Source organism: Sceloporus occidentalis, unplaced genomic scaffold (assembly GCF_023333645.1).
Source record: "Sceloporus occidentalis isolate IW3139 unplaced genomic scaffold, rSceOcc1.0.p SCAF_51, whole genome shotgun sequence".
Classification (NCBI taxonomy): domain Eukaryota; kingdom Metazoa; phylum Chordata; class Lepidosauria; order Squamata; family Phrynosomatidae; genus Sceloporus; species Sceloporus occidentalis.
The window spans coordinates 3,736,846-3,756,004 of NW_028317031.1; the positions used below are offsets into that span (position 1 = coordinate 3,736,846).

Sequence of the window (19,159 nt, forward strand, 5' to 3'; positions counted from 1 at the left end):
CAACAGACAAACGAGGACCTGGACAAGGGGCCACATTTCTCTGCAGAAGAAAGGACGGGACACTCGTTAGTCGCTGACTAACTTAAAATTATATGGAGCTGAAAAAAGATCTTAACATTCATTCACTAGCAAACTATACTGTCGCGCTGGAAGCGACTGTATGAGGCAAACAATAGCAGAATATCATTAAAACTCACAGAATAAAATAACAGAGCGATAGGTCTCATTTATGTAACACAATGAAAATAAAGGCTAATATTAGATATTATGTACAGTAGTTGAACAAAATTGAGGTTGATCGCAATTTTACTATATGGAATATTCAACCTTTATTGAAGAATAGCAGCTATTGTCCATAGGATCTTTGAGGGAGAAGAAGACTCTTCTGGGAACTATTTGCAAACACATCTTCTATGGGTTATCCAGACCGAGTACACATATATAGTATTCACTATATAGACCTATCTATCCATGTTATCAAATTTAAATTATATATATATTATAAAAGTAGCATAAGGCTAGATGGCAAGCTCACGGGCACGGTTCTCATCTCCTGATGTGTCTGTATGTATAACAATAATAATATTAATAACAATAATATTACAAACCCACTTATTTGTAGACCATTCATTTCTTGCTTTCATGATCTGCACATTTATCCCTCCCCAGTCCGTTATCTCAAAACAATTGCACTAAGTGACAAAGAAAACCACAAGCGACTGCTCCTCTTTAACGTCTGGAGCGTTTTCAGACATTCCGGAAGCGAAGGACATCAGTGAAAGGGCTTCCAGCCAGGAGAGGTCCCAGCCTGCCAAATTCCACCGTTGGGTCGGAATAAGGTGATCTGATACTCCGCCGAATGATGAAAAGTGACATAGAATGCATAATTTTACAACATGACGGTCCAGGTCTTGCGATGTTGCGGATTACACAGACTGCTCCCAGATGTTCTCCTAATCACCACATTCTAGTTTCTTGGAAAACGTTCATTAGGGATAAAGACTAAAACCATATTTTTTTTGGCCGGAGTCACCGATAATACTTGGCGTTTCGCGCTCGTGTGTGAGCAGCGCTGGTGGTTTCTACGTTCCACTGGGGCCCCCGGCCCCTCGGTGCTGTGGAAATAACGCAGGGCCCCACGTGGAATTCTGTATATCTGTGTCAATGCATTACTATGACAGGCTGGCAAACAATGAGCCGTGTTGGAGAACGTTAACCTCCAATATTGAAGTGGAAATGGGTTGAGCAAACAACGGGCATCTGGCTACTCTTAGCTGAGATGGCAAGTGTGACAGTCCCTTCAAACCCGTGATAGTTGTCAGGTATGGGACATGACAGTGAATTCTTTTTATCGTTGTATCGGTGTGGTGCTGGTTCATGCTCTGGAATCTGTCGATCTGTTCTGTATCCGAGGATAAGATTTAGTTTTGCTTTAGTTCTGGTCGGCACGTGACTGATCCGGAACTAACTCGATGAATTCTATTTGGCAGAAACTCCACGCAATATCGTTTCATGACATAACGGTAGGAGATTGAATTTAGCAGATGGGCTTCCAATGATGTGCTGCCTGAGCCTGTCCTGATTCTCTGCAGTCACATCACATATCAGGGAAAATCCCACCACGGGATAAACATGTGAGGAGCTCCCAATCCATTAGATGGAATCCAAACTCTGGGGCTCCTGAGTATCCGAGTGCTGCAATCAGGTAACCCGAGCCTGTCCTGATAAGACGCAGCGAAGTTACATATCATCAGGTGTAAAACCCAGCACTGGCTGCACCTGTCCTGATAATTTACAGACCTATTAGGTAAGGTTCGGTGTGACCGGCTGCACCTGTCCTGATAACCTGGAAATGGTATTTCTATTATAATCAACACCTGATCGTTGTCTATAATGTACAGCCAAGAGTTTATGGAATGCATGAGGCCAGACTATAGAGAATTTACAGCCCAGCCGGCTCCTGCCTGACCCCTGGGCCCCACCAGTCGGGCTGAAGGTGAGCTCTCTCCATAAGCAGCCAACTGGCCACACTGATCATCACACACCATCATCACACACTGATCATCACACACACTATAATACACACAATATAACACAGACTATAACACACACTATCATCACACACTGATCATCACACTATAACACACGACATCATCACACTCACACTATAATACACACACTATAATAGACTATAACACACACACCATCATCACACACACTATAATACACACAATATAACACAGACTATAACACACACTATCATCACACACACTATAATACACACCATCATCACACACACTATCATTACACACATGATCATCACACTATAATACACACCATCATCTCACACACACCATCATCACACACTGTAACAAACAGTATCACACAATCATCACACACACACCATCATTACACACACTATCTCACACACACACACACACTGTAACACACACTATAACACACACTATCACACTCACACACTGTAACACACACTGTACCGCTCCTCTTCACCCCGCTCCTCCCTGCTGCCCTCAGCACCAGATACCCTCTTACCCCTCACCTCGCAGACACAGATGCAGGGCAGGCAGCAGCAGACGCCGGATCTCCTCATGCCATGTCAGGGAGCCCTCGGACTGCAGCCTCCCAGTAAACAGGATCCAGCCCAGATGTGGGAGCGGGGGATGTCCGGCCTCCCCTGGCAGATGTCAGGCTTTTGGGAGATCGTCAGGAAGCCGGGAGGGGAGGAGGGAGCCGGAGCGAATCCATTTATACCGGCAGCTACGGGACCGGCCCAGCCCGTACCAAGTCCTGTGCCCCGCCGCGTGAACGGGACTTCTGATTACCCAGCGCCGGGCACACCGTCCTGCACGTCGGACGTACTGTACTGCTTCTGGTGTTCTTTTCTGCACGTGGAGTGCACCGTACTGCACCTGGTATACTGTCTTATATACGTAGTGTACAGCACTGAATTCGGTATACTGTCCTGATAACATGAAGTGTACAGAGCTGTACCTGGCATACTGTCCTAAACATGAAGTGTACAGAACTGCACCTGGTATACTGTCCTGACACTAGAGTGTACAGCAAATTAATAGAGAATGTTACTGACCCAGAAGTACATCTTACTTACTGCACTTTATAATGCCTGTTCTGGTATCATAGAGTGCAAGCTCCTGGGCCAGGCGGATGGAGCGCACGCACCTGATGGTATTGGATCCAGTATTATAGGACTGATGTAAAAAGTAAGAAGAACAGCGAATCTGCTCCGCAAACCTCAAAAACGCATCAAATGAAGTCTGCAAAGCTTGGTGATGATGTCATTTTGCAGGCTTTAACTCGCTGTATCACTAACATTTTAAAATTGTAGCGTTTCTTAGGCTCACTGCTTTCAGGGATTTAGTTTACTTTCCATTAATATCCTGACAATTGGTTGACTGGCATTCACGTTAGTGTCCTGTTTTAACTTGATGTATAACCGGTTCAGGACTCTGAGCGCACGACCCACCGAATCCCAGGGCATACGAGCTGCCCTCTCCTACTACCTCGCCCTGAAATACGTCTGATAACTTCCCAAAAACACTTAATGCCTCTAAAACCCTCTGTGACTCTGGAGGCTCCGACCAAGCAACACACTGTAGGTTTGGATCAATGAGTAGGTTACACCTGCTTTATTCCACTAGCAGGCAGGTAGAGAGTTCTCCAGGCAGCCGCCAAGACAATCAAATTCTGTAGCGCTGTACAACGGGATTCATCCATCAGACTTCCAGATGAATCACTCGAGAGAACGCATTTCCGCCGTTCCAGAGGCGCTGTGCTTTACACCACTCCACACAGCGCTTGGCATTGGGCACAGTGATCTTCGGCTTGTGCGATCATAAACAATTCTATCATAACCTAGCATGTTTTCTATAGGTAAAGAATACTCCTCTGTAGGAAATCATTTGTTAAATCAGGTATTTTTTTTTTTTTTTTTTAATATATATTTTTTAAAATGTTTACTATTAACAAATTACAGCGTTAGTCCAAAAAAACTCAGGAGACCACGGATCTCCTCACTGCCAGCTGGAGATAGCAGCGTATTTACAGAAGATAAACCAGTACCTCTACATTGGGCTGTTAGTGCTTTCCGAAATCACAGATAATTATTTAAATCATGTGCGTAACGCCAGATCAGCTTCAGAAAGAATGGGGGGAGATAGAAGATCCATTGGAGTAAATGGCAAGCCTTTGAGAAGACATACAAATATCTACGTGTATGATGCATACGCCCCTCATATAAAGGAGATAGTGCCGGGTACTGACATTCAGTACACATGCATACAGTGGGGCGCAACTCCAGGACTTGAGGGCAGCAAACAGGTCACAGTATTTGGATAACTCAGCTTGGGCATCTCTATTAAAAATTATTCTACCTGTGTTCAGGTGAGGATACATAGCACCCTTTCCCTGTTTACGGTTCTTGAGGTCTGAGGTTGTGCCCCACTGGCACAGAAGTACACAAAGTATTCCATGCTCCATCATAAGGCTTGTCTAGAAATTAGGGGGTTAAAGGAAAGGAGTTCCGTCTCCGCGATGGGAGGAAGCTGCAGTCACGGTTGCTCCGTAAGAAGCTAGAGATGGAGAACATCACAGGGTAGAACCGGTGCTCGCTGGAGGACACATCACAGCTTGGCTTTCACAGGCTGCAGCTGCAGGCTCTGCAGTTTCATGGCCATTCCCATGTTTCCAGTGATTTTCAGTTTCCCCTGGAAGAAAGCCTGACAGAGACAGATAAGCGTTTAGTGAAAACAGACCGGAAGGGCGCTAAGAAATCACACATTGTGGCCGCAGCATTGGGCAGATTGAACCTGGAGTGGAATTTGGGTGAACTTAGCGGATACAACAGAACATCTTCAAATAATACACAGTAAGTTGGCTGCTATTTACACACGTATTTGATTAGGAGCACTTAGCATGTCATAATTTAAAACAGGGGCATATGGACAGAATCACTGGTGCCCCATGTACAAAGCCCCAATCAAGAACCATTTTATTCTATTCTCATGCAGAAAAGGCCAGATGAGGGACAAACCTGCATCGCTTTACTCCTTTGTTCCAAATATTTTGTATCTATTAAAATATGTTGTAATGAAAAGGGCCACCAGGCCATTTGCACAAGTATCAGAGTTAATTTCTGATGCTGATCTAGATGGATGTTGGGAGGAGAATTTGGTTTCTTCACACGAGCAAGATTCTCCGTTGTGAAGGGCTGAGCTGGCATAATTTAGAATCCAACCCTTTAAAAGAAATGTCATACATTCCCCTATACATTATACAGGATCAGTCCAGTGAATCTGCTACTCTTTAGTAAATAGACCCACAATGTTTGCAGTGAGGTGACAGCTTTGCTGAACAAGCAACAAAAACATGAGGTTCTCATGAGTATTTATTAAAGTGGGAGTTTGAAGGAGAGTTGTAAATTAATCTGACTTTACAATATGAAGGGTCAGCCCCAGTGAGCTTCTCCTACAGGAATATGATTATAAGCCACCTCAGTGATTGAATTAGAGCACCCACAGCCCACTGTCCGGTTATTATAGAGTTCTGCTCTAATATGTATACCATAAACTAGTTCCAGCACCACTTGTTAATAAAAGGCTTGGGACAATGATCATTATCAAGCAGAATCTGTATAGATGGACATAGGTAAACATAGTAACTCACCGTTTGAGGATTGATCTTCCCAGTCATCAATGCCAATAAGTCAGAGTCCGCCATGGTTATGGTACAGTCTGCCTTCTTATCTGCAACATAAGTAGATAAGAAACCTTTACAGGAAAGGCTCACAACCGCTGGCTTTTCACAAGAACCAATGTAATGTGTGACACAGAAGACTTATAAGATGAAGCAAACATATGGGATTCCTTTAAAACAGACATAAGGACAACTTTTCTTTCTTATGGTTTACCCTCATTTAAAAAGAAATATTGTACATATTAATAGTTCATGATGTATAGGAAGATCTAATTGGAAGATACACACGGTTACGGATTTATTTTGCAGCTGCTTATTAATACCCCCCTACTATCCTCCCATACAGACAAAAAAACACTTCCGAAACAATCACAGATAAATTAAATATAGCTTACATCTGGGGGGGTTTTAAGCAAGCGTTGAATGTGTATTGTAATAAATTGGGTTCTGTCTCAACAGTTCTTTTGATTATATACAATGCCCTTAACACAGATTGTCCCATAAACATCTTAACCCTGACCCTGCTGATGAAACGCAGGTGATGGAGATTTTTTTTTTTTTTTTTTTTTTTTTTTATTACCCACCTGAGTTGACACTCACAGATCCTTTGCCATTCTTAACATCTACTACCCATATCGCCTCTTTTCCGCCAGGCCCATCCTTCACCTTGAAAGCAAATACTCCTCCGATCTTTTTTACAAACTGCTCCCCTTCCTAGAATGTCCAAAAATAAATAAAATATAACAATCAGCAGTCACACAATAGTTATATTAGCCCCCCTGCATTAAAAAAAAAAAAGAAGAAAAAGCTGTCTGACTTTATTGCAAGAAGGTAAAATATCACACATTTTTGTACCACCTCCAGGAAACTCCTGCTCCCACGTGTGGAATGTGCTCACATTGATTCAAATAGGAGCTCTTGTCTGCCACTGATTGACACCACAGAGAAGGAACGCAAAAGGAAGGAAAACAAAGCTGCATGTTCTGTGTCAAGTATGCATTCATGTTTTACTCGAAAGCTTACCTTGAACATGCATCCTTCTATATGGGGGTGTCCATGTCATTAAGAACACAACACTTTTTTTTTTTTGGGCGTACATGGGCTCCCCAGTAAATAGAAAGATACACAAACAGAATTTTTGCAGTCCCTATATCAGGCAACCCTGACGGGACTCCCAAAACATGGTTGTTAGTCTGTTTTCCAGTTTGTGACACATGGCAATTTCAGGGCATTCAAGGGAAACAGACTCTGCCCAGGTTTTGCCCTTGGACACCTTATCAGTGGACTCCTTCCCGATTAGGAGTACGATCTTTGATCAGCCACATTGTTTGCACATTTTTTTCATGCCAGCCAATGCGGTGGGATAAACGCCTCTATTTCTGTGTAACCGTCCACAAAGTTATAATGTGCCTGAACCCACTGTAGGATGCTTAGGGGTTGAAGTGCACCAGTTACCTCTTCCAGCTTCTTCTCAATCTCCTTGAACACATATTGAGCTTTGAATCCATCTTCGGCACTGGTTGGGGCCATTTGGATACGAGAGGTACTGTGGATATAAGACATGATGAGGTCAATAGATCAGAGCGATGAGTGAGGAGCTTCCAAACACCGATAAGCTTCTGCTACAAGAAGGATCAAGCAGGCCCTGCAAGATCGCATTGATCTATCCAACTTATTTAAGTATTATATATAATTATTTAACTAAGCCTTACCTGCAGGAAAAGCTCACCGAGTCTGGCTTTTATAACATTTGGGGAGTTGAAACAGCATCTTTCCCTGCAAGCTTTAGTGGTAGTCAGACCGCATTAAAAGGGTTTCACAGGGTATAAAGCTGGTATGAATATGGGATATTCATGCAAAACAACGGCCTAAATATTCCATCTGAAACACACTAGTCTCTAAAAACTGTTGTTTTTTTTTTTAAAGTTTATTAAGTGCACAGAACCCAGTCCTTTATGGAAAGCTTCATGCATGTTTAAACTCCCTCAGTGTATTAGCCTCTACTACTTGTGATGGGAGGCTGTTCCATTTATCTACCACCCTGTCAGTAAAATAAATTCCTTTACATTACATCTAAGCCTCCGGTACTACTTTTTAGACTATGGCTGCTCGTTCTTACATTTCTGAAACAAACGTCAGGCCTGGATTTGTTTTAAAAGTGCTTCAAAACGGTTAATTTGTATAAAAAAAAAATTAGCCTTTTAATTGCAGTCCAGCATGCAGCGAGATAAAGGGACGGTGAAGCCAGACATAGCTCTGATTTACAGAAACACAGCTTACATTACTGGGACAAAGTGGCTTCCCACAATGCAGCAGTCGCACAGTCCTAACACATGACAGAGTGGGGCTAGTGATCGCATCCAAGGCTAGTGATCCTATGGGAAGGCCTTATATTACAGGTTCAAATTCTGCAGTCTCCAGCAAGGCAGAAAAGTACTCACTAAACACACACAATAAAACACTCCTTTGCATTACATAAACCGCCATAATAATAATAATAATAACAACATGCCCCCGGCCCTAGGCAGCAGCACTCACCTGGATGCAGAATCCTGGAAGCCCATTTTATACAGAGTGACTACCACAGCTCCCCCTAGGCCAATGTTGTGTTGCAGAGCGATCTTAGCCCCCGGAACCTGTCTGCGGCCGGCCTGACCTCTGAGCTGCCAGCAGAGCTCTGCGCACTGAGCGAGACCTGGGGACGCAGGAAAAGACATTCACCGCTTTACTTCCGGCTCTCTATCACACCCTGCCGGCCAGCAGGCGGAACTGCAGCACTTTACTCCCTTTCTGCATGGAAAAGGGAGGTTAATCAGAGCAGTAAAACCCAGTTTGGGTTCCAGCTTCTTGGATCCTCCTGCTGTAGTAATTAACACAAAGGTCACCCTTTATCATTAATTACTATATATGACCTCTCACTCCTTTATGGCAGCAAGAAAACGTTCAAATATTATCTTACTGCCTAACATAAGCAAGACACATCTTAACAAAATGCCCTAAAGGGACTATTAGTTTTTTTGTTATATCAGATAGCTTTCTAAGAGCAATTGGGACCTGAGATTGTTTATTTCGGTCTTCAAAAATGATCATTACTGCAGTGAAGATACAGCTCAAACTTTTTTACCTATTGGAGCGGGCCAATGTAAATGTAGTCAAACTTTAAAAACCATCAGGGATTCCTTCTTAAGATTTTACCATTTGAGATCTAGAAAGCTACTTTTCTATGATTCATTCTAGCTCTTTACTGTATTAATAAACCGTAGCGTATCCTCCGTCTATGCATCTAACAGGGTCTGGGTCAGTGGGATATTTTGCGCTGTACCTGGTACATGTTTCCACTATCACTCGCGGTATCTGATCAGTGTAGAGAGTCATTGCTAGATCTGTGTGAAGTTCAATGTGCAAAGGGTAAAGTATCCATAGTGATATCTGCTTACCAGATAAAGACACCCGAATCCTACAATGCTGCATAAACAAACAGATAAGAACAGTGTTTGCCCTTTCACACACACAGCACTGCCAAGTGCTTATTTTTGGAGATAGTTTAACTTTGGGGGGGGGGGTTATGCTTGACTGGGTTCAATGGAGTGTATAGATATTTCATATTACAAGGGAACTGCAGGAGGAATAGCCTTCCAGCAGAAGTGGTAAAGGCTAATACAGAGAGGGAGTTTAAACATGCATGGGATAGGCATATGGTTATCCTGACTGATTAAGGTCCGAGTCTTTACACCAGGAATAATGGGCCGACTAGTTGGGCTGAGCGGATCTTATCTGCTGTCAAATTCTAGCTGAATGGGCCAACACAAGCCAGCAGTAATGGAATATGGTTCCCCAGCTGTACTTCCACACAGTGGATACCAAACATGATAACTTTATATAAAGTCTGTAGTTTTTGTATAATATATTTCAGCTTAAATGCTATGCTGCACATTATTAAGAGGTACACATTTAACCCTGGTCCAGTCTACCCCAGACCTTAAAATGGACAACCCAGCGGTTGGTAAGATGTTTTTTTTGTCTGCATGAGGTTGGGCAGCAGGGAGAAGGGGCAAGTAGTCAATAAATGATTGTAAATTGTGCATCACATTATCGCAAACAGACAAAAACATAAATAGCGTATTTTCAGTATATAATAAACCAAATCTGCAAAATAAAATATACTTGTGTCAATATAAGGTGCGTCACATCTTGATTCTTTACAAGGGCTCCTGCTTTCACATATGCAGAAAAATTACAAAAACGTTTTTCTTTTAAAATAAATCTATCAAACAGATGTGATTGGACATATATACAAAAGTGTGTATAACTGACCTGTTGCTCCCAATGGGTGTCCTTTTGAGATCAAGCCTCCGCTAGGATTTACTACCCATCGACCTCCATATGTGTTATCTCCTCGATCGATCAGGGCACCAGCTTGGCCTGGAAAACATTGAATATAACCAACAAGCAGCATAGATTGCACTTTTATTGGTGAGGATTTTTTTCTTATTAGGGAATGCATTCCCAATGCTGAGAGAAAGACCTGCAATGGCAAACCAACTCAAGTCATTTAAGCAAGCATGGGATAGGCATAAGGCCAAGCTAGATATAGGATAAGGGCAAGTACTAAAGGAAAGTACTCAGAGGTTGGGCAGACTGGATGGGCCTACTGGTTCTTATCTGCCGTCACTTTCTATGTTTCTATTACCTGGTGGACAAAGGCCAAGTGCCTCATACGTGATGAGCTCATTGGCAGAGAAACAATCATGAAGCTCAATCACATTGACATCTTCAGGTGTCACCCCAGCTTTCTTATAGCACTTCTCAGCCGCTAGTCTGGTCATATCATATCCAACCTGGCAAGGGCAGAAGAGAAGGTCAGGCTAATGTTATTGCCCACTGACATGAACATTACTTGATATGTTTCTGGAGAATAACTTTACCATCTTGATGCAGCTATCTTCTTGAAATGTGCTTAAGGTGTCGGTCACCATTTCCTGGGCCAGGATCTCTACAGCCTGGCTTTCCAGACGGTGTTTGTGGACAAAATCTTCACTCACTAGAACAGCCGCAGCTGCTCCATCAGATGTTGGGCTGTTAAGAAAAAACGCAATGACTTGGAATGGATCATTAAAACGAAGAGCAGTTCTGTTCTTAGTTCTAAAGCCAATTCTGGTAGACAGTGACATGAGAGGGTTGATTGCCAACTCACTGCATGGCTTACTACTTGATGGGCAACTTTATAGCCAGAAGGACACTCGAGCCCTCCAGTGGCAATATCCTTGCATGCCCTTGTCTTGCCACCATTTGCTTCTGGCCCAGATGTGATGTCAGCACAGGGCATGAGCTCTTACATTACCTAATATCACTAGTTGTGGAAAATCTATGCCATAACATAAGATATCAGAGTGGATACAGATGTGCCACAAAACATACAGCAGAGAGAGTAGTATAACAAGCCAAAGAGCACTTATGCCAGGTAGCCATAGTGCCTATATTTCTGGATCTTACAGTTTTTAGTTATTTTATATTGATCTCTATGGCTACACATCTTCTAACGTCTACACGTTAGACACATTTGTCCTCATGGTATTCTGTGTACGAATACATTAAAGACATTTCTTTTCCATGCCATTTTACCCATTATAGTGCCCTGCAGTTAGTAGTTTGGCTTTGGATACAACGCTTGGGGTGTGTTCTCCAAGCGTTTCTTCTGCTTTAATTAGAAGATCTTTAAAAAGATGTAGAAGAGAATAGAAAATCAGGCACATTCAAAGTAGATTGCTATAAAATGGTAAGAAGCATCCACGTGGCAACATAAAAGATATTCTATGCTTTGAGGGGTTGGCAGAGAACCTGGGTGAAAAAAAGACCATTTAACACAATGGTAACATTACAGAAAGAAAGGGTTCCCATTGATTATATATAATCAAATCACACATATATGTATACACAAAAAATGCATTAAATATCCAAAAGCATTTCCTAATACCAGCACTGAAGAACAGTCAGGAAATTAAATATTTTCCGTGAATTCCGGACTTGGTCTAAGCTGTATTCGTCTTGAAACTGTGAATACCTGTAGAGGACAGAGAACAACTTGTGAAGAGCAGGACAGAAAAGAAGAGTGATGGGCAAAAAAAACCCAAAAACAAAAGTGTCCCAGCTTGTTTGCAAAAAGGGTTAATGGATAATGGAACAGATTTCGGTTCACTGGCGTGAAAACACTTGTGTGATGCCATAATGTAAACTATGTGTAAATCTGATGGGTCGGCGATTGGCTTTGATGCATTGTTATTAAAATGATATATTAAAGGACAGTTTTTATTTCTATTTGGAATTTGGCAATTCTAGTTCTACATATCCCACGAGTCCTTTTTGTAAACACGTGGCAGACATCTGACTGCGGTAAGGGAAAATTAACCGTATTCAACCCAGGACCCCAAAAGCCTAGTAAGATAGCGCAAAAAAAAATCTAGGAAAGCCTTTCAAAATCAACAATTCAAAGTATCTATTTTGGGGTCTGGTTTTGTTGTCATTTTGCAGCCCAATTGCTTTTTAACGTGAGACAGTGTTACGATGTCCAGATACTCACGGGTTATTAATTGAATGTTTGTGGTTTTTCCAAGCAATCTTTGCAAAGTGTTCTTCTTTTGTGCCTATGTGGAACAAAGGATAATAGAATACTTAGAGGTACAAATGTATACAAAAACGGGATTATATGTAAAACAAAGCCTTGCGATTATTCAGACAACATCTTCATTTTCATCTGTCATAACCGAAAGCAAGCTTTACTTAACCAGTTATATCCCACAAGGGTTGGTTCATTAACCTTACAGTTTCCCAGAGCTAAAGCTAAGTGGTGGCATTCAGATGTCTCAGGTGCTGCCTTGAACTGTCCTTAAAGCGGCACTCCAGCCATAATATGCATTCTTCTATAGCAGGGGAGGGGGGGTGCCGGGGACATTAAACTGTCCCTAACAAGGAACGGAGAATTTAACAAGAACGTTAAATATGCAAAACAATAACATTAACACACACTAAGACAAGACGGGGAAGAGGGGCCTACCCTTGGGAGCTGACAATCTAATAGGAGGTTGTGGGGGAATAGACAGAAGTTGTGGGCATACATCATTTTCAGCCTGAACTAGAAGGAAAGAGGCACTAGTACCTCTACTTACCCTACACCGGGGTAACCTTGTACCCCATGCAAGAGTTCCTTCATCTCTACACAATAGTGTATATATACCCCACACAGGATAATTCATCTGTAATTGCCCCTCATAGAAGTTACTGTACACCCCGCACTGAGGTTACCATCCACCCATACAATCTGTGCCATTTTGCGCCAAACCACCTACTTCTTGTTTAGGCTCCATTTAAGAAATGCCATTGGTCTCTAGGGTTACTGTATATAATTACATACCCCATGCCAGGGATGCCATAGGTGTCAGGATAATCAAATGCTCACTTAGAATAAATCAAGCCTACCCGCCACATTATTGGAGGTTTATCACTGCATCAAAATCACAGTTTTAGCAGCTTGCCAGTAAAACAACGGCTGGGTGGCATATCGGTGCGTCCTGCCTGCCCTGTACACAGCACTCTGCAATATTTTCGCAATTAATAAAGTCATTATAACGCGTGTATGAAGGTACACTCTATATTATTAGCAGGTATTGGCATCTATGTTATTTTAATCTGTTTCAAAGGATCATGTAGAGAGACCAGGCTTAGAAATTGCAGATCTACGTTGAGACGAGCAGGACAGTTACCATATTTCTCCATGTGTTCCTTGCCAGCACTACCGAATAGCTGAGGAGCAATGGGAGCTGCCGTCAGGCCATATTTATTCATCATGACCTCCACATGCTTGTCCAAAGGGTTGGTCCGGTCTGTGAACTAGAACAGCAATTTACAATGTTTTTCTCGGCCATAACTAGATACAGAAGAACGAGCCGTACGACTGGTGGCGGCAGACAGAAATGGCCATAACGTATTCCAAGAATATATAAAAAAACTAAAATAAACCAATCTCTTTGTTTATTTTGCCCCAGTTGCATTGCGTTGATTCAGATGAAGGGGGAAAAAAACTTTTTTAAAGCACAAGCCAATTTAGCTCAAATGGGTGAAAAACAGCTTTCAGAACTAGGCTAGTTAGAATAAACCCTGGATCAACAATTTATTATATTACAATGTGTAGCCCTTATTAACAATTCAGCCCAAAAGCCTCAAATACTTGGAGTTACTGCATCTTTAATGAATTCTAGAGCTTCCTGGCCCTTACTGTGAATAACGTTCTTTAGGATGGAACTGTGGCTCATACAATCTTAATGGTTACTGACTTTTCCATGGAGGGGGAGAAGATTTCGACTGCAAGGGCCACATAGACAGCTAGAATGTAACTGAAGTGCCCCTCATGGCTCCAATGCTCTATTTCCCCTATTCAATTTGTAGTGGCGATATATGTGGGAGCTACAACAGAACTAACCTTGGGTGCCAGTGATCCACGCTCCATTTTCTCAAAGCCAAGAGCCAGGACACAATCTGCCAATCCTGAGGAGAGATTGTAGAACACAAACATGTGCTTCATGTGTTCAGATTAACAAGGCATGGAACATGGCCATAGGCGAGAATGAATGCTGGGTATACAGGTGTATTCGACTGATGTGGACATCCCTGTTAAAAGACGATTCAATAATACCTCACTGGAAAAAGCAGCTAGAAACCCCCGAGACTGGGTCGGTGGGAAATGGTACTACTTGGAAATAGGGCATAAAAAGATCTGTTCTCCTTCAACTTCCATTGGCACCGGACATCACACTATCACTGGCCTCCAGTAACGTATGTGGTTCTTACCTCCCTGTATCAGTTGTCTGGCCATAAACAGTGCCGTGGATCCGGTGGAACAATTGTTGTTGACATTGACAATGGGAATCCCGGTGAGTCCCAAACTGTGGTAGATGGCACGTTGCCCACACGTAGAGTCACCTGTGAGAAAACATTTAAAGCACGGGTAACACATTTGTAGGAAGACCTTCCAGCTGTAATGGACAGAAGCCTACTTGGATACTGGCAGTCAAGTCTAGTGTTAATGCTGTCATTACTATGGGCAAGGAGTTACAGGTAGAGAATACAACACATAGCGCTTCATGGATGCAACAGGGGTTTTTGTTAGCAGAATATACAGTACCGTAGACGTAGCCTACACAGGCCTGCTCCACCGACGAATACGGAACACCGGCGTCGGCCAAAGCCTTCTGGCCTGTCAGAGAGAGCGCAATCAGCGGATTACAGGTATGTAATGAGAAAAATGGAAATAAACAGCCCAATATATTTTAAGTAGCTTTTTAAATATTTGGGGGAAAAAAGAAAAATTAAGATATATTTGGCTTACTGCCAGCTATCATTAACAAACAGTATTTCTGTCCGACACCAACAGACTTGGCATACCTGCTTCCTTCGCCATGTCTGTATAATCCAACGCATCCCGAGGTTTCTCAAACTATAAAACACAAGATGAGAGGTTACTTAACACGAGCGATGGGCCTGCTCAACTCCGATCAGAAATGAATTTTCATTGCAGGCATCTACATGCGCAAAGACCACTAGTCAAAATAAAGAAGGAGGACAATAGGATTGGCAAGAGTGTGGGGTCACCATTAAAGGGATACTCCAGAGATCATATGCAATTTGATACATAACTGAAGGATCCCTTTAAATTTACATGGTGTCCACCTTGCCTCTCCCCCCCACCTGCCAGCTATTGCCACTCCAAAACCATCACACCACCAACAGTCAGCTCCAGTGTTGGCTTGGCTAGCGTTGCTGGCAGGGGGGGTCTATTCAGACCACCTTACTCATGCACGGAAAGCACTCCCACTGCAGAAAGCACTTTTCCACCACCGATTAAATCACGGATTCAATGTTGGATCACAGAGGAGGGTGACAGCATCTACCGTGGATGTTTCTAGTTTTAAGGAAAGGGACATTCGGAAGAGTCCCTTTAAGCTGCTGCCTTGGGACCTCCTAAAGCAACCCTAAAACCCAGTGCTGTGGTTTTCCTCCCTGGGGCAAACTACCCCGGATGGCGATCAGGTGCTTTTTTTTTTTTTTCATCCGGTGATCTCATTTCTGTTATTTATATATATTTTTATATAGATAAATAACAAACGCACTTAACTCCTTAGAGTATAATACATCTGGACATGTAAGACACACAGTAATCATACATATATTATGACTGGAGTACAATATGTATGAATACTTTAACAAAAGGAGGTCTTTTCCCCACAAGACGTTGGTCGGGAAATGACATCATATGTCCGGGATGCACGGCACAAGGAAGAGCACCATGCAAGGTGGTTATTCTGCCCCAGGCTGGGGACAGATATGTATACATTTAGCAGTCATTCTGCGATACAGTGCCCTGCAGCTCTATTAATCGTCTTAACTTTTGTTCAATAAACAGTTAATTAAAAGTTTGGAAGTGTTTTTGAGAACCGTCAAAAACAACCTTTGTTCCTTAGAACCTTATCACAACGCATCCGAGCCAAATCCAGCTGACTATTAACCTGGGATCATACGATAACACTACTTAAAGGACTGCCGACGGATCTTTCCTGCTGTAACGGGCCAAATCTTAACTCTCTAATTTTCTGGACGCCCGTATGTCTACCCAAACGAATAATCACATTTCTCAGGGTTGCAAATTCCACCACTTCTGCTGAAAAGCAATTCCACTTATCCACTACATTTTTACTTAAGAGATGCTTCCTAAACAAAATATTATATACAAATCACTTTACTACGTTAATGGGACCGGGAGGAGAAGAGTTGACCCTATATAATGCATAGTAAACCAGTAAGATGATAGATCTCTCCCCATCCACTATGATATATTGTGGATGGGGAGAGATCTATCAATTGTGAACTCTATGGAAACTCTCACTTAACGAATATAGACAGAAGAGTATTAAGGTGGTCCTTGAGCTTTTAATGCATTTCTGAAGTGGACCCCCCTAACAATGATTGGTTTCTAAGTTCACAGGACTGTGGCACAGATGAAAGTAGGCAATAACCGATGGCAGGACAACGTTATCAACATACATTCTGAAATGCTGCGGAGAATCTCGCACACAAAAGAGTTAGATGGGATTGCTGAAGCCATTCAACTACTGATCAGCCCTGACACTACATTTAGTTATATGGCGCCAGCAGATTCCACGGCAGTATTACAATGCGGACAGTGAAAATTAATAACATTATTAACAATTAAATCATACTGGTACCAAAGGGGGGGGGGTCAAAGAACCAGTACCTGGAACAGGATGCCCACCAGTCAAACTGGGAATTAGCATTCTGTATGAGGACCTACTGGGAAAAAGTAATTCTGCGTTAGGCATCCTGTTGGACCATTAAGCAAGTCATTCCCAGTACAGTTGGCAGAACATACTGGTAGATGGAGTGAAGAGGGTGAATACCCAGCCCAGGGGCAACCCAGCCACAATCTCTGCATTGTATGAAATGAGGTGTATATTAATGGCTGTGTATTACACGCACATACATGATTAACCAAGTGGAGTAACGAACATGCGACAAACACACACATGACACACGATCATACGAACAGCCAGACCTTGGTCATCCCAACTCCCACCACGAACACTCTTCTTAGGGGTGGAGCCATGCTGAGCCTCCGGTGTTATTCTGCGGACTGGGGTAAAAAGAAGCGCTGATACCGACTCTCACACTGCCAGCCAGGACCGCCCGCTGCGATTCTCCCTTTAAACGTATGCCTGCCACTTTAAGAGGAAGGTGTGCCTTCTGTCAGTTCAGGCGACCAATCAAAGAACAGAGTCCAAAAAACTCAGGTCACATGACACTGACAAAGTAACATTCACGTACAGCATATAAAGACTTGTCTGGGTCAAGGGTAGCAGGCAGCTGCCTGCTGGGGAACTAAAACTCCCATGATCCCCCGCGAGCCATTAGCTGGTCACAGGCCGGCTAGGTATTCATGGGAATTGTAGTTCCACAAGTTCACGCACTTTAGTTTTGCCAGCCTAAATTGTGGGTCTCGGATTGGAGTGCAGGGGGTAGTTACGTCGTTGGTCAGAGAAGGGCACCGAGGTAGCCGCTAGCTTGTAGATAAGTCTGTAAGAGTGTATTTGTTCTCGTTTACCCCCTAGAGCGCACCCTCCAAGTCCCCTTCGTAAGTTACTGTCTTGTTGGGGGTGGAATTTTTTCGCTTCTCTCCCCACCCCGGATCCGGGGATACATCCGCGCAGTAACCGCAAGTGGTGAAATTACCGGCAAAAATTGCGGAATGGGGATTTTAGTCAGACAGCTGATCGGAGCTCGGATGGCTCTCCCCGGGCTAAAGAGGGGTTTCAGCTCCACTCCGGGGGGCAAAGAGGTTCATGTCACGCACTTAGATGGGAACAATGCTGGTGAGTGTGGCCCCAGCTTCTGGCACACGTGACCTTTGGCCCCTGATTGCCCTGCGCGGCTCCCCCACTTAAGTTGTTGTTGAACTTGGACTCCCATCATCCCCAGACAGACTGGGTAATAAGGAGTGTAGTCCAGCAATAGCTCTAGTGGTTTTACCTTAATGCACCTGCTGTGATGCTGCTTCTCCCAATTTCTAACTCTTTCAAATTGTACTGACCCTAAAGCTTATATATATATATATATACCGTATATATATATATATATATATATATATATATATATATGTGTGATTTATAAGTTGTATACTGCCTCCTGCAGCTCTAACCTGCTCTTAGAATTACTTTTTCAGGCCATTCGAGCCTACGTTTTCAGCATTTCTGTTTTTTTTTAATCTCTGTTCTGCTTCTTTTTATAGCACAACTAGCTAGATAAACACTTAAAGTCGTTATTACATGAAATGCAGCCCAGTTGAACCATTTAATAATTGAATTATCATGTGAAATGGACTGTATCAGCTCTGCCGTAAAGTATACTGCACAATGAGATAAGAAATCTAAGTATTGCCCAACAACCGTTGTACAGCAATACAGAGTATGATGGTGCTATATAAATCAGTACATAATAACAAGCAACAATCGGGAACCCCACTTTGATAATGATGTACATCACACTTGTGTTTAATGCTCTACACCAGGGGTTCTCAAACTGCGGCCCTCCAGCTGCTGCAGGACTACATCTCCCATAATGCTCCTTCAGCTAAGGGGCTGGCTGAGGAGTATGGGAGATGTAGTCCTGCAGCAGCTGGAGGGCCGCAGTTTGAGAACCCCTGCTCTACACTGACGGCATAGATCACAAGTCAAGGCAACCATATTACACTGTTTTCCAGAAGACACCTACTACCTGTGGGCATTTTCTAGAGCGGGGAACTTGACTCCCCCTGAAAAATACCAGACAGGTCTGCCCTATTCTGCTTATGCGCCTGATAACGTTT

The 19,159-nt window shown here is 43.0% G+C and overlaps 1 protein-coding gene across 2 annotated transcripts; it reads right to left on the reverse strand.

Moving 5' to 3' along the window:
• Window positions 1–4,661: 4,661 nt before the first annotated feature.
• LOC149288478 (sterol carrier protein 2-like) lies at window positions 4,662–17,404 on the reverse strand. 2 transcript variants are annotated; one of them, XM_089491722.1, is made up of 16 exons: window positions 17,354–17,404; window positions 15,169–15,220; window positions 14,909–14,980; window positions 14,575–14,706; window positions 14,207–14,271; window positions 13,491–13,617; window positions 12,311–12,374; window positions 11,708–11,794; window positions 10,659–10,809; window positions 10,424–10,571; window positions 10,048–10,155; window positions 8,272–8,428; window positions 7,189–7,279; window positions 6,318–6,447; window positions 5,704–5,783; window positions 4,662–4,757 (listed from the first exon to the last, which is right to left on the reverse strand). In XM_089491722.1, the coding sequence occupies exons 1-16, from the start codon at window positions 17,402–17,404 to the stop codon at window positions 4,662–4,664; spliced, it is 1,611 nt and encodes a 536-aa protein (XP_089347848.1). The 2 variants fall into 2 exon arrangements, with proteins under 2 accessions (XP_089347848.1, XP_089347847.1); XM_089491721.1 differs by having other exon boundaries at window positions 14,195–14,271.
• Between the last annotated feature and the right edge of the window lie 1,755 nt (window positions 17,405–19,159).

Excerpts from the sequence above, each read along its gene's own strand:
- LOC149288478 (XM_089491721.1), bottom strand. The coding sequence starts at position 17,404 with ATGGCTCCACCCCTAAGAAGAGTGTTCGTGGTGGGAGTTGGGATGACC. Across the intron at positions 12,375-13,490 it reads GGAACACATGGAGAAATATG|GCACAAAAGAAGAACACTTT; the intron begins GTAACTGTCCTG and ends TGTTCCACATAG. Across the intron at positions 10,572-10,658 it reads AAGATAGCTGCATCAAGATG|GTTGGATATGATATGACCAG; the intron begins GTAAAGTTATTC and ends TGCCCTTGCCAG.